The sequence below is a fragment of the Artemia franciscana genome, chromosome 21 (genome assembly GCF_032884065.1).
Source record: "Artemia franciscana chromosome 21, ASM3288406v1, whole genome shotgun sequence".
In the NCBI taxonomy this organism is placed as follows: Eukaryota; Metazoa; Arthropoda; class Branchiopoda; order Anostraca; family Artemiidae; genus Artemia; species Artemia franciscana.
Window position 1 is genome coordinate 25,506,071 of NC_088883.1, and position 14,393 is coordinate 25,520,463.

At 33.4% G+C, this 14,393-nt stretch overlaps 2 protein-coding genes across 4 annotated transcripts in view; one reads left to right on the plus strand and one right to left on the minus strand.

Annotated features, from left to right (window-relative positions):
• Positions 1–2,631, minus strand: part of LOC136040538 (methylmalonic aciduria type A protein, mitochondrial-like) — a 198,466-nt gene extending 195,835 nt beyond the window's left edge. For 2 of the 3 annotated variants that reach the window (XM_065724726.1, XM_065724724.1), the window contains exon 1: positions 2,476–2,631. The gene's annotated coding sequence lies outside the window, so the exon portion shown is untranslated. The remainder of the gene's footprint in view (positions 1–2,475) is intronic. The other variant, XM_065724725.1, reaches the window with a different exon arrangement.
• Positions 2,632–6,542: 3,911 nt separating this feature from the next.
• The window catches only part of LOC136040545 (histone-lysine N-trimethyltransferase SMYD5-like), a 68,077-nt gene continuing 60,226 nt past the window's right edge, over positions 6,543–14,393 (plus strand). Inside the window, exon 1 of the mRNA XM_065724746.1 lies at positions 6,543–6,612. Within this exon, the coding sequence (XP_065580818.1) occupies positions 6,586–6,612 (27 nt within the window). The 5' untranslated portion in view covers positions 6,543–6,585. The remainder of the gene's footprint in view (positions 6,613–14,393) is intronic.

Genomic DNA, 14,393 nt, shown 5'->3' on the forward strand with positions numbered 1-14,393 from the left:
TTACAAGCTACAGAACGAAAAGTCAGCAATCTTTGACAGCAATCTCAGTACCAGCCAGCACAACACAACAGGACACTCCAAGAAGCTACCAAAGTCAAGCTCCCAATCTAAAACTTGCCAAACATTCTTTTCAAGAAGAGTAACAAATTATTGGAATAAACTGAAAGATTCAACTGTCAGTGTTCCCTCCATCCAGTCCTTCAAAAATCAACTTGACAAAGAGTGGGAGAAGAAACAGTGGAGGATTAACTGGCAGTCCTCAACTCAAGAGCACTACAGGTCTGGAAGACCTTAAAGCTCTCAGATGGATTAAGGTAATTAAGGTAAGGTAAATGCTGGCACATTTTCTTTTCCTGATGGTTTGTAACTATAGACCAATTCTAAAACAGAATGGTCCTCCAAAATTAGTCAGGACTGCTGTTTTTAATTTGTAAATGGGAATTTGTCTTTACACACAGAAGAATTCTTGAAGAGGAGTACTCCTGTGGATGCTACAAACAATACAAGGCATAAGCGTAAAAATTCTCAACATTCATGTGTTTAGTTGTTTTTTATTGTGTTATTTTCAAAACAACTGATTTTTTTCTCTCTTAATTTAATTTTTTTTTTGTTGTTGTTGAGAATGGCTTCCAAGAGGCCAAAATATTCTGATTTTTTTTAAATTAAAGTGCTGCTTTGTTTTTAATTTTGGTTCACTGCTTTGTTGAAATTAAAATCCATTTCTTGCTTAATTTTTGGTTTCCTTGTGCAAAGATAGCAGCATCCCTCACCTTACCTCCCCCCCATGCTGTTCCAATTGTCTCCAACCCCTGGAAGTTGCAGTATATGCACCACTGAAACATGCTATTAGGGAGTTGCTTGACAATTGGATACAGCTAAACCCTGGGCAGAGAATTTCAACACATGAAATAGCAAAGTTGTGCAGGTAGCCCTTCCTGAAAAAACTGAACCCTCAAAATATCACAGCTGATTTTGAGAAGGCAGGATTTTGACCTTAAATCTGAATGTTTTCAAAAGAAGCTGATTTTCTGCCAGCTGAAGTGCCAAACCACATAGACCATTCTTCCAATAAGGATAATGAACACCCTGGTTCATGTTTTGGTTTATCTCATATCTTGATGGATCAACAGCAGTTAACACCAAACTTGCCTATACTCATAATTTCTTGAAGGCATCAGACCATATCCAAAGGCAAAATTGAAAGTGGGTCTACAAAAAAAATTGCAGGAAAGGCAAAAGTATAGTTCTGATGGAAATGCTAGGAAAAAGAGCACTAGAAGCAGAGACTGACCTGAGGCTGAAACAGATGGAAAGACAAAAATTCTTAGACAAAAACTGACTAAAATTTTGAAAACTGCCAAGTGGCAATGCTACCTCATTTTTATAGTGAGGATTGTATAAAGGAATAGTGAGTCCTTAACTATTTTTTTTTTTTACTTTACATCATAGTCTAAATACTAAAGCTAAGACAAGGTAATAATTCCAGGGCACCATTAAGGGCTTACAATGGCACTTCCCTTGAGGCATTATTGTATTTGGGAAGTACATCAATAAAAGGCATCAAGTGATGTATCTACTTACTTCCTAGCTAATTAATATGAGAAAAGCAAAGGTAAAATTCTAGTTAATTGACCTCTTGCTATCTTGGAAAGGGTTTAGGTTAGGGAAATGAAACTTCCAGGGATGGATCTACAGGCTAAAATATGTCCCCGGAAGATATTTTAAAGTACCCATCTCCACTCCTTCTCCCTCTAGATGGCCCTGAAATTTGCCTACATGACAGGTCTGTACCTATTGAAATTTTGACAAGACAACATTTTACCTTAATTTTCAGTTACTAGTTAATTTTTCTCTGCTTTTAGTCCTGAAAATGCAATTCCTGTTATTTGAGTAAAATTTTGAGCCATATCAATGTTTTTTTTCAAAATTTAGGAAATGTATTTGCATATCTTTATAACCTTATAAAATGGGATTGAGCAAAGTTATGAAGCTAAAAACAATTTTGTTGTACTTTAATTAAGCAGAAGATCTATTTTGCAAGGTTTCACTTTTAAAACACACATATTTTTAAAGGTCATCAAAGGTCAGGGCCCTCTAAAGAGAGGAGTGGAGGTAGGTACTTCAAAATACCTTCCTGGGACATACATTAGACTGTAGACTCATCCCTGAAAGTTTCATTTTCTTAACCTAAACCCTTTCCAAGATAGCAAGAAGTCAACTAATTAGAATTTTACCCTTATTTTTCACCTTAATAGGACATGTAAAATTGGACAGATGCTAGAAAAATCAAGAAAAATAGAAAGCACTTTCCCTAATTGTAGCTCCTCAATATCCCAACTATAATCTAATAATAAACAGTCCACGTTCTAGGTTTTAGCCTATAATAAGCTAGAGATTTTACAACTTTTACAGGCACTCAGAAAAAGAGCAATAATATCCAGAAAGGTAAAAACATAAATTATGCTAGTAAATTACCAATTAAAATTTAATTCTATTTAGGAATCTTAGGTCTCTTCTGTAGGCTACCGACAACTCTACACGAATTTTGTAAGGTTGTTCTCAGAAATTCCTCGTTTTTGCTGGTTCAAAATATTTGCTGAAAATATCTAAGCCCAGTGCTTCCATATAACCGATACCGAAAGAAGATGCCGGTCAACTGAAATTGCGATGTTTTGTCTTGTCGAAATGTGGTATATTTTGATACATGGAATAGAAATTTGTTGCCACTTAATTTACCAAAAAACTAAATTTTTAATCTCAACTTTCTGAACTACCTATTAATCGCTTAAACTTTTTATGGTAAACGTATAGTAAAGTGTCTTAAGTGGTAGATCTTATTTGGAATTGCGGGAAGAGTGTAAAAAATCACAAGATAGAGTAACACCCCCAGTCCCCCCACATATGTTGACATAACCAACATCCCTAGGGACCGAGTCACTAGAATGTTCCACTATGCGGAAAAAATCGGCGTCTAAAAATTTAGACTGGTTGCGTTTAGAAAATAAATGGGATTGAAAGAAGGGCTTCTTGCTTTTCTTGCACCTGAACTTTTAGTTTTGAATCGAATGAGCTCCTTTAAAAGTTTCAGTGATATTTCTAGCTATTATTGAGTGGTGCTGAATATGATATTACTTATATGTCCTTTTTGAAAGCCTGCATCCATACAGTTTTTCCTTTAATTGAAATTCCTCCTAAATGTTCCTTTAAGGTTTAACCTTAATATCCTTAGTGTTATTAGTTACAGCAACTGTAGTGATAGTATTAAAAGCATACAAATAGTGCCTTCTGGCAATTTCAAAGTCCCCACGTCTTACCCTTAAAAATCTAACCTAATAGTATAAGTTGTTCTTCAGATATTGCTTTTTCACACAGATATTGCTTTTGGATATTGCTTTTTTCCAAGTCCCCACGCTCAAAGTTTGTTTTGATCTAGTTTAACATCGTCCTGAATATTCCAACCCTTTCACGACCAAGCCCTCGTTTTTTGAAAAAAATTGACAGAAAATATATGATTCCTGACCAAAAAAAACACGGTGATCTTGAATATGCTCATAAAAACCTTCTAAAATGAGTAGGAAAAAATCCTTTCAAAACAGGACTCTGGGGTCCCGCTGGACAAATGAACCTGACCAAATACTAGCCGAAGGGACCTAGAAGTCCCGCTGAGCAAGTTACTTTTTCAAAAAGAAAAAATCGTTTATTCAGAATATAAAACTTCAATTGAAATACTAATTCAAACTCAGTCATTGATGTATTCATGATACTCTGCAAAACAATTCTTCTGTTCATTGATGCACAACGTCGCACCACATTTGGAGCAAATCGAGTGTGATCTTCATTCAACTTGCTTTGGAGAACACATTTCATATCTTGAGCGTTGAACAACAAATTTAGGCCAGTGATCTTCCAGACCACTAAGACGGATATCGTCTGAAACCAAGGCACCGCAGCTCTCTCTTCTTTTCATGTTAACTGCAACAGCCTTCTGGAAAGTGCTTCCATCTTTCCTCTTCTACTGTCACACAGACACGAGTCATCCCACGACCCTTCGCTGAAACTCAAGCAGTATATCTGATCAAAACTTTGGGATAGTAATTTTGTTCAGAATGGTCTAAAAGTCAAAAACCTATGCCTCCATTAAATTTTTTAGCCAATTCACATGTTCTTCACAAGTAAATTGGCTTGGTATCTCTCTTGGAAGTTCATTATCTTCTATGTGTTCACATTTAGTCAAAAGTCCTGTTAAAAATATTTGTATTGTTTATGGTAAGATATCGCCCAACAAATGTAGATATAATCGAAAGGGTTTCTGCACACTGTACCATAGTTTTTCCTCGCCAACAATCCCTTTTCTGTCCGGTACCTAGCATTTATTTGGGAAAAAGCATCTCTCCATAATTTGAGCAGCATATTTTAAATATTGCAAGTTTTTGCTTTATTTACCAAGGCGATTTTGTAATAAGGATATAGTAATGATTTGAGCTTTTAGATGTGCCTTCATAAATTAAGGATCTTAATAAAGTTATGTGTCAAAGGACGTTGACTAGATTTTGTGATTATGACCCTTCTTTACGTTTTTTCCCCTGAGGTAGGATGAGTTTTTTTGTGAATTTCGTTTCCTTTTTCTTTTCTCCATTGTGTTATCTTTGTGGGTTAAAAATAAATGATAATGATGATGAATGTGAAACATGAGCGCCAGTCTGTACTGTATTTGTAAATATTTTTAATTATCAATACAGCTTTAATTCGTTTGTTCTATTCAACTGTTAGTCTTTTTTATTAAACTGTTTTTCTTTGTTATATTAGTTTTGCTGTGCTCACTATTGATGAGTTACATGTACTTTTTGTTTTTACTTGTTTATCAATTGTTTGACTATCCTGCACTGTTTTTACTTTTGTATGTTTATGGATAATAAATATCTTAATAATAATAATAATAATAATAATAATAATAATAATAATAATAATAATAATAATAATAGTAATAATAATAATAATAATATAAATATTAATAATAGTAATAAAGGTATGATTTTAAAGGTTACGGTTACTATTGAGCTGGGTCGCTCCTTACTACAGTTCTTTACGTCGAACTGTTTGATAGTTGCTCAAACAAAAGAGCCATTACTTTAAAATTACCTTAAATCGCAACTGTGAGTGAACCTAAGGATTTTACATCCTTTTAATGCTCCGTCATTATTTCAGTAGGTTGTACAATAGAATAGAATTTAATTCAAGATTTTCTTGTACAGCATGGTCACCGAATCGGAATTTTACCTCACAAATAGTACTAATATATTTATATTTATTTTTATATATATATATATATATATATATATATATATATATATATATATATATATATATATATATATATATATATATATATATATATATATATATATATATATATATATATATATATATATATATATTGGTTTGAGGACTAAAGGGCTTCCCAGTTGTACAAGATCTTTTGAGGTAGCTATTCTTTGTCAAGATTTCGCTTGAATACACCCGTCAAATCCTCAGCTATTCTATCTTCAGAGAGTTGATTCCACAAGTTTGTTACTCACTGGCTGAAGAAGTTTCTTCTTTCTCAGGCTGAGAAGCGTTTATTGAGGATTTTCTTACAATGCCCTCTTATCACAAAAAGTGCTGGGGGAAGGGGGGATAAGACAAGGGATAGTATTTTTGGAAATAATTTTGTGGGTCATAATTTTGTCGTATATTTTCCTGCGTAGGCTATGTGAAAATAAAAAGCTTCAAGTGATGTAAACTCTCTTCACATGGTATTTCTTTGAGGCCTTCGACTGTTTTTGTGGCTCTGCTTTATATTCTTTTTAGTATTTCTTTGTACTTCTTGAAACAGGGTGATGCCAGTGACTTTCCAACCTCTAGGAGTGGGCAAATTGATGCTTTGTCGAGCTTTATAAACACCCTCAGGTGGCTGCTGGAATTAGTTAATTTGATCATTCCGAGAAACTGGAGGGCAAACGACGATTTAGATTTTGCTTGGGTGCTGAATTTAAGGTGACCATCAACAATGACTCCAATATATCTTTTTTCAGATACTGCAAAAAGGGGGTTACCTCGGAAATGTTACTGCTGATGTTTATTATGATGGTCAAAGTGGATTACATGGCATTTGTCAGCATTTAAAGAGAGGAACCATGTATCAACCCAAATCCCAAGAATGTCAAGGTCCTTTTGTATATATCGCAGGTTCGAGTGCGTAGCTGCTTCACCAAAAAGTTTTGAATCGTCTGTATAAAGATTGAGGAGTTTCGAGAGAAGATTGGGTGCATCATTTATATAGAAATTGAGGAAACTTGGCCCAAGAATGGTCCCCTGGGGAACTTTAAGGCACTTTAAGACAATAGACTAAGGAGTGGGAGGACTGGGGAGGTAGAAGTCATTATCTTACGTGGAATAATTTCTGTTGGTTTTAGTTTTAATATTCCTTCAAACCCTCAGTGGAAAAATACATCTTGTTTTATTTTATTCGCGGTAAAGACTAGGTCTGTAGTAAACAAACGACTGTGAACACAGCCTAAAAGGTAATTTATTTAAAAGTTGAAAAGCATGGCCGAAATTAAGATAGCAGACATAGTGAGTAAAACCAAACCAGTATTTTATTGTTCATCTGTTTCACTACTAAATAGTTTGTTTTAAGTAGTAATAAAAAGAATTAACAAGATGAAAATAATTTTTCTATGAATCTACTATTTTTATGGGTAAAATTTTGTTGTAGTCTCAGCCTACTGCTGATATCAGATAGGTAGAAAAGAAACTTATGATTTAGCAGTGGCGTCGGTAAAATTCTAGTTAATTGACTTCTTGCTGTCTCGGAAAGGGTTTAGGTTAGGAAAATGAAACTTTCAGAGATGGGCCTACAGGCTAAAGTATGTCCTGGTAAGGTATTTAAGCTACCCACCTCCACTCCTTCTTCCTGTAGAGGGCCCTGAAATTTGCCTACATGACAGGTCTACACCTATTGAAATTTGGACAAAACCAAATTTTACCTTAATTTTCAGTTACCAGTTGCTTTTTCTCTGCCTTTAGTTCTGAAAAATGCAATTCCTGTTATTTGAGTAGGCCTAGAATTTTGAGCCATATCAATTTTTTTTTTAATTTAGGAAATGTATTTGCATATTGTTAAAACCTCTAGAGGGAGAAGGAGTAGAGGTAGTTGCTTCAATTTATTACAATTTTACCATGGCATCTTGAGGAGGGCAAGTGCATGTCAATAATTAAAAAACTGCAATTTATGAATTAGCTTTAAAACTGTTGCTTGTTTTAAGTGTCAAATTTGCTTTTAACTTTGAGCAGATAATTTTTTTAGGTAAAATTCTAGTTTAGTGGCTTCTTGCTACCTTGGAAAGGGGTTAGGTTAGGAAAATAAAACTTTCAGGGGTGGGTCTATAGGCTACAGTATATCCCAGGAAGGTATTTTAAATTACCCACATCTGTTCCTTCTCCCTCTAGAGGGCCCTGAAATTTGCCTAGGCTACATGACAGGTCTGTACATATTGAAATTTTCAGAAAACAGTAAAATTCTAGTTAATTGACTTCTTGCTATCTTGGAAAAGGTTTAAGCTAGGAAAATGAAACTTCCAGGGATGGGTCTACAGGCTAAAGTATGTCCCGGGAAGGAATTTTGAAGTACCTACCTCTACTCCTTCTCCCTATAGAGGGTCCTAACCTTTGATGACCTTTAAAAATATGTGTGTTATAAAAGTGAAACCTTGCAAAATAGATATTCTGCTTAATTGAAGCACAACAAAATTGTTTTCAGCTTCATAACTTTGCTCAATCCCATTTTATAAGGTATTAAAAATATGCAAATACATTTCCTAAATTTTGAAAGAAAAAAAAAACACTGATATGGCTCAAAATTCTACTCAAATAACAGGAATCACATTTTCAGAACTAGAGGCAGTGAAAAAGCAACTAGTAACTGAAAATTAAAGTAAAATGTTGTTTTGTCAAAATTTCAATAGGTATAGACCTGTCATGTAGGCAAATTTTAGGGCCTCTACAGGGAGAAGGAGTAGAGGTTGGTACTTTAAAATACCTTCCCAGGAAGTACTTTAGCCTGCAGACCCATTCTTGAAAGTTTCATTTTCCTAACCTAAACCCTTTCCAAGATAGCAAGAAGTCACTAAACTAGAATTTTACCTTCTTTTGAAATTAATCCAAGCTTGTTTTTAACTCAAGAAAAACAGGAAAATAGGGGTCCATTACACTTCATAGTATAATCCATATTAATATTTCCCAAATATACATTAAATTTCCTTAAATTGCATTTACAGCAAGATAAGATAGACTGCATATAGGCTACTGCCCTTGAAACCTTATCATAAAGTAAAAATGGACACTCTACCCTATGACCATGAGAAAAAATTACTTTATAGACTAAGCTTATATAGAATGTTACTATAGTAATGTTTTTACAGTTTATATAATTGTCTTACCAAAAAAGTGAACATACCACTTGATGCCTTTTTTATGTTCTTTATGAATATAATAATGACTTCTGCTGCAAATTCAAATTTAATTACTTTTTGACCTAACCTAGACTAACCTTATTATAAATAATTTTATCACTGAGAAAATGTAGTATTATTTTGCCAAAGACAACCAAGGAAACAGCACTGAGAAAACATAGTATTATTTTGTCAAAAACAAGTGATAACTCATAGTTTAATAGAAAATTTGTCATTGTTAAGAGCTCAAAAAGTGCTTAAATTTGAATTTGCAGTAGAAGCAATTATTATATTCATAAAGAACATAAAAAAAGCATCAAATGGTAGCCTATGTTCACTTTATTGGTAAGTCAATTATATGAACCACAAAAATTTACTGTTACTACTCCTTATAATTAAAAGGTAAATATATCACAGTTCATATTATTGACTTACCAATAAAGTGAACATACCACTCAATGCTTTTTTTTATACTGTTTATGAATACAATAATTGCTTCTCTTGCAAATTCAAATTTAAGCACTCTTTGACCTAGCCTAACCTAAACTAACCTTATTTTAAATAATTTTGGCACAGAGAAAATGTAGTGTTTAATTTTGTCAAAAACAACCAAGAAAACAGCACTGAGAAAAGGTAGTAGCCTATTATTTTGTCTGAAAATGACCAATAACTCATACTATAATTGAAAATTTATCATTTTTAAGAGTTCAAAAGTACTTAAATTTGAATTTGCAATAAAAGCAATTATTATATTTGTAAAGAACATAAAAAAGGCATTGAGTGTTATGTTCACTTTATTGGTAAGTCAATAATATGAACTATGGTATATTTACTAATTAAAAATATTTTTGTCATCTAGTTAGAAAATTTTGCCCATCCCTATAGGAGAGATCTATATCTGCCAACTAGTTGACTAACAACTTCTCCCTAGCAACACTTAATTTTGCCAACTTACTAGAAACAAACATTACCCCAGAAACAATATATTTTCCAACTAGTTGCCTAGCAACTTCTCCCCAGCAATGCTTAATTTTTCCTACTAGTAACTTCTAGCAAAAGTTTAAACTGCATCTGAGAGTAAGGGGCTATTCAAATATGGTCTTGCTCACTAACCTTGTATCTCAAAACCATGGTTTTGTACAGAAAAAAAAACTAATAACTATTTTGAATTTGAAGCAGTAAGCACAGCACTTGGTATATTATCCAAGAAAGAAACAGTCAAATGTTAGTTTAATTTTTTCCTAGTATAATTAGTTTGACTAAAATTTTGACATACATGTTAATTCAAAAATAAGGTCCAAGATACAAGTTTAGTTCTAGGGAGATACACTATCACACTATCATTCTTATGCAGGAAGTGCAGCTAACCATGTATGTTATAAGATTTATTTTGTTGATAACCATAGTCTGCAAAAACAAAATTAAACAGCTTCCCTAAAAATAAAGCTGACACAGGTTCAGTATCTCTTTTGCATGGAAGACTATCAGAAAAAGGTGACAAAAGGGTGCAGAATTCTTCCATAATAGTTAAAACATGGTTTTGGGGACATAAATTTCCATTCCATTGATTTTTGCTTGTATGGTTGCTTGTACAAAATTGCATTCCATCTAAGTATGGGTATGCCTCTTCTCTAAGCATTTCTGCTCAATGACAATTTTCTTCACAGAAGCCAGTTTTAGGACAATATCCTGGCAGTAAATTCGGTTACCCTTTGTTTTGTCCAATAAATCTACTAAAAAAAATTAAAAAGAAAAAACATTTGTGGGACAACTGAGAGGTGAACCCATTTGCATAGTGTTTGTTGACAAAAGTTGGATATCTTAGCCATACAGTCCAAATCAATGTGTTAGGAGAATATGAGTTAAGACAAATTAAGCAAGTAAAAGTTGCAGAGAAATTTGCAATTTGAGGCTGGCCGTGAAATAGTTCTTGCTGTAAAATGGGAGAAAAATAGAAGCACCCTTCACTAATCTCTATCCTAGTTGATTTGATGTCTAAAATATTGCACTTGAGCTAAACCTTGGTTCACACAGATCTTTTTTTTTCTTGCAAAAGGGCTCACACAGAATGTATGCAGCAAAAATTTAAAATTGTTAACACCAATCTGGTCCAGTACATCCATCAAAACACCATCTACCGCTTTTAAGCACTTCAAACGCTGAATTGAAATATTTCAATGCATTTGTCAAGTCATCATAATGCAAAAATGGACATCAGACAATGGATAGAATTTGGTGGGTTTCACAAAAATGCACATTTTTGCATGAAATTTCATCTCTGTGAACTTGGGGTAATACTATCTTGCAGAGTATTGCCTAAAATTAGAAAGCACACTTATAGAAGGAGAAGACTTTCAGTTCTGTGGGTCCCAGACTATCTACTCCTGAATTCAGTTTGTTTGATTTACCTTTGCTGTAGTGCTTTTGTTAAAAGTGGATACTGCTGATTTTCATTGTACTGATGGACTGGGGATGACAGGTTTTCTGTTTTCTCTTCCTGTTGTTAGCTAAGAAACTATTCTCAGGAAAAGTTACTTGCCAACAAGATGGCTAACAAAAGTGTATATAGGGTAAGTGTGTTTCCAGTTGGTTGGAGAAAGAAAGTGTTGCTGGAAAGAAGTTGCTAGTCAACTAGTTGGAAAATAAATTGTTTTCTGTGATAATGTTTGTTTCCAGCTAGTTGGGAAAATTTAGTGTTGGATAGGGAGAAGTTATTAGTCAACTAGTTGGAAAATGAATTGTTTTCTGGGGCAATGTTTGTTTCCTGCTAGTTGGCAAAATTAAGAGTTGCTGGGGAGAAGCTGCTAGTCAACTAGTTGGAAAATGAAAGTTTTGCTGTGGCAACATTTCTTCTCAACTAATTGGTAAATATAGATTTCTCCTATAGGGATGGGCCAAATTTTCCAACTAGATTACAAAATTTTTTTTTAACTAATGGAGATGGATAGTACCATTTTATAAAGCTTATAAACTAATTTTTTCCAATTGTCAAAGAGTGGATATCTGTAAAAACATGAGCTTAATAACTGCAAAATTGAAGAATGTTCTATGCTTCTTGTTTTGCCTTGTTTGCTCAGGTCAATTTTTTTCCCTGATATTTAAGGTGCTTTTACTTCCTAAAATCTATCAATTCCAGATTAGATTCTATTGTTTTCAAACTTTGAAAAGTGGAAATGGACGCACCCTCTACATCTGCAAGTAGGACAGAAACGGAATCATTGAAGAATAAAAAGGTTCATATATGATGAATACAGTTTCCTGATTGAAAAGATATCATTGAAAAAGAAAACAAGTCTTAGTGCTTTTTATAATGATATTTGTGCTATAGCTAGATTGGTCAATCTAGTTGTAGTTTGGTTTTTATTTAAGTATTTAATTGAAACTCTGATTAACTTATTGATCATTTCATCAGGATTATCATCAGATATCATATCTGATCAGGATTGCCTCTATGTATAGCCTACAATACTTTGCTACTTTTGCTTCTCTAAATATATCTATTAACCATCTACAAAAAAAAGATTCACACAATAGGATAAGAATTATGACTGAAATTAGTCGTATCTCACACAAGGCCATCACTACTGATGGGACATTTATCTCTGCATTAGCATGCTTTATGAAATGTCTGCTGAGAATAGAATAAAGTGAATTGAAGCAAAATATGTATATTTTTCTGACAATTTAGATATTTGTGTGCACATTTAAGCGGTAACAACTCATTCTCTTTTTCTAATGTTATCAGTTTTATCATACAGCACTAAGAGACCAAGCTTTGCTTATGGAGGGCATTATAGACACAAAAACAATATTCAGTTTAACCCCCATCTGGAAACTTATACCCCCATATCCTGACTTACACAAGAAAAACTTTCGCATAACTTTTATAGAAGTCATTTTTTTTTCAAGCAAAGATACAAAGAGGAAGGTAATTTTCAAAGTCTAGGAGTCAATTTTTTGTTCCAATGAGCATCCCTGGCAATACTTAATTAGTTTAAGGTTTATGCCCCAGTGATACCAAGCATTGTTCAGAGTTTCTGTATATTCTTTGTCAAACAATGCCCAACAGATAAGTTAATAATTCTTGCTTTAACTTTTAACTTTTTTAAATATCTCTCTAGGAGAACATTCTAGGAGTCAATTTTCTCTTCCAATTTGCATCCCTGGCAATTCTTAATTAGTTTAAGGTTTATGCCCCAGTGATACCAAGCATTGTTCAGAGTTTCTGTATATTCTTTGTCAAACAATGCCTAACAGATAAGTTAATAATTCTTGCTTTAACTTTTTCAAATGTTTTCAAATTTTAAATACAGTTGCTATTTAATCGTGGGGAATATGTCTCTATATAATGTTATGCAATCTATGGTAATACTTTCTTATCATGCATCTTTACTGTAACAGCTCTTTTGCACTGGTGGTGATTTTGTTTGGCTTTATTTGGTCTGTTATATGAATACTATTTATTAATGTAAATCAGCAGACTCAGAAACACATCAATTTAACAAGAAATCATAGATAATATTTTAAAGAATCATGCATGTTAAAAGTTTAGTAAGGGATATTAAATCTTATGGAGTCAAAATCCATTCAAAATTACAAGAAAATGAATAGCACAATACCTGCAGTTACTAGAATAGTAACTGCATAATAATAATAATAATAATAAATAATAATGCATAATAATAATAAATACTATTTATTAATGTAAATCAGCAGACTCAGAAACACATCAATTTAACAAGAAATCATAGATAATATTTTAAAGAATCGTGCAAGTTAAAAGTTTAGTAAGGGATATTAAATCTTATGGAGTCAAAATCCATTTAAATACAAGCAAATGAATAGCACAATACCTGCAGTTACTAGAATAGAGCTTGGTTCAATTATGAGATTGAGCATCCTGTGCTGGTCATTGGGGCCGGGGTAGGTGGAGGGGGGATATGTACTGCAGTATTAGCCATGAATCTGGCTGAAAAAAGCTATGTTAACATTTACCTTTGCCCACCTTATAGCTTGTTTATGCTATAACACTGTCATGTGCAGCAGCTCATTGCTGACAATTTTAGTAAAAGTCAAGCATCAGCTCTTATATTTATGACTGGTAAATATGTGTCTATTGCTTTTAATGCATTGTGTAAAGTTTTTAAATACACCAAGTAGCAGGTTTGTTATATAGTTACTTTTCTTCACTACCACTTGAATAGCATCTACTTCTATAGCACCCCCTCTTGCCCCCCCCCCCAATAAAAATACTATAGCTCCACTTCTGTCATTTTGCTCCTGTTACAGTGCACTTTCTGATAAAATTCTAAATGAGGGGCTTTTTTTTGTCCTTATAATCATAATTTTTGTAGCCCTGATAATGTTCCCCATTAGGCGTAGTTCAATCTAGCCATATGATTGAGTGCATAATTTCCTTTTGAAATGATGACATTATTAAGAATAATTTCAATTTTTTTATATAATTTAAAGTGATTTGAAAAGTAGATCATGACACAATGTTTGTATTAATACGACTTAATGACCCAGGCCACCTACAAAATAAAGCAACACATAAGCTAGGGACAAGCATGGTACAAACAAAAGCATGAAGTAAGCACAAGCATTATATAAGCATAAGTACAGTACAGAAGCACAAGCACAGCATGATGCTGCATCTTCTTTCTTCTGTCCTTTGAAAAAGACCCACAATTTTGACAAACACTAGAACCAAGCTCAGCTGGCTTACACACTATTATTGGCTCCCTTCAAAAAGGTATACATAAACAGGCACAAGGCTTGCTTCTTTTATGCACTAATACTCTCATAACTGCTACTCACTTCTTTTATGCACTACTACTCACATAACTGCTACTTCTATATATTGTCTAATAATTTAACTACATGCACAGGGCATGCATACAC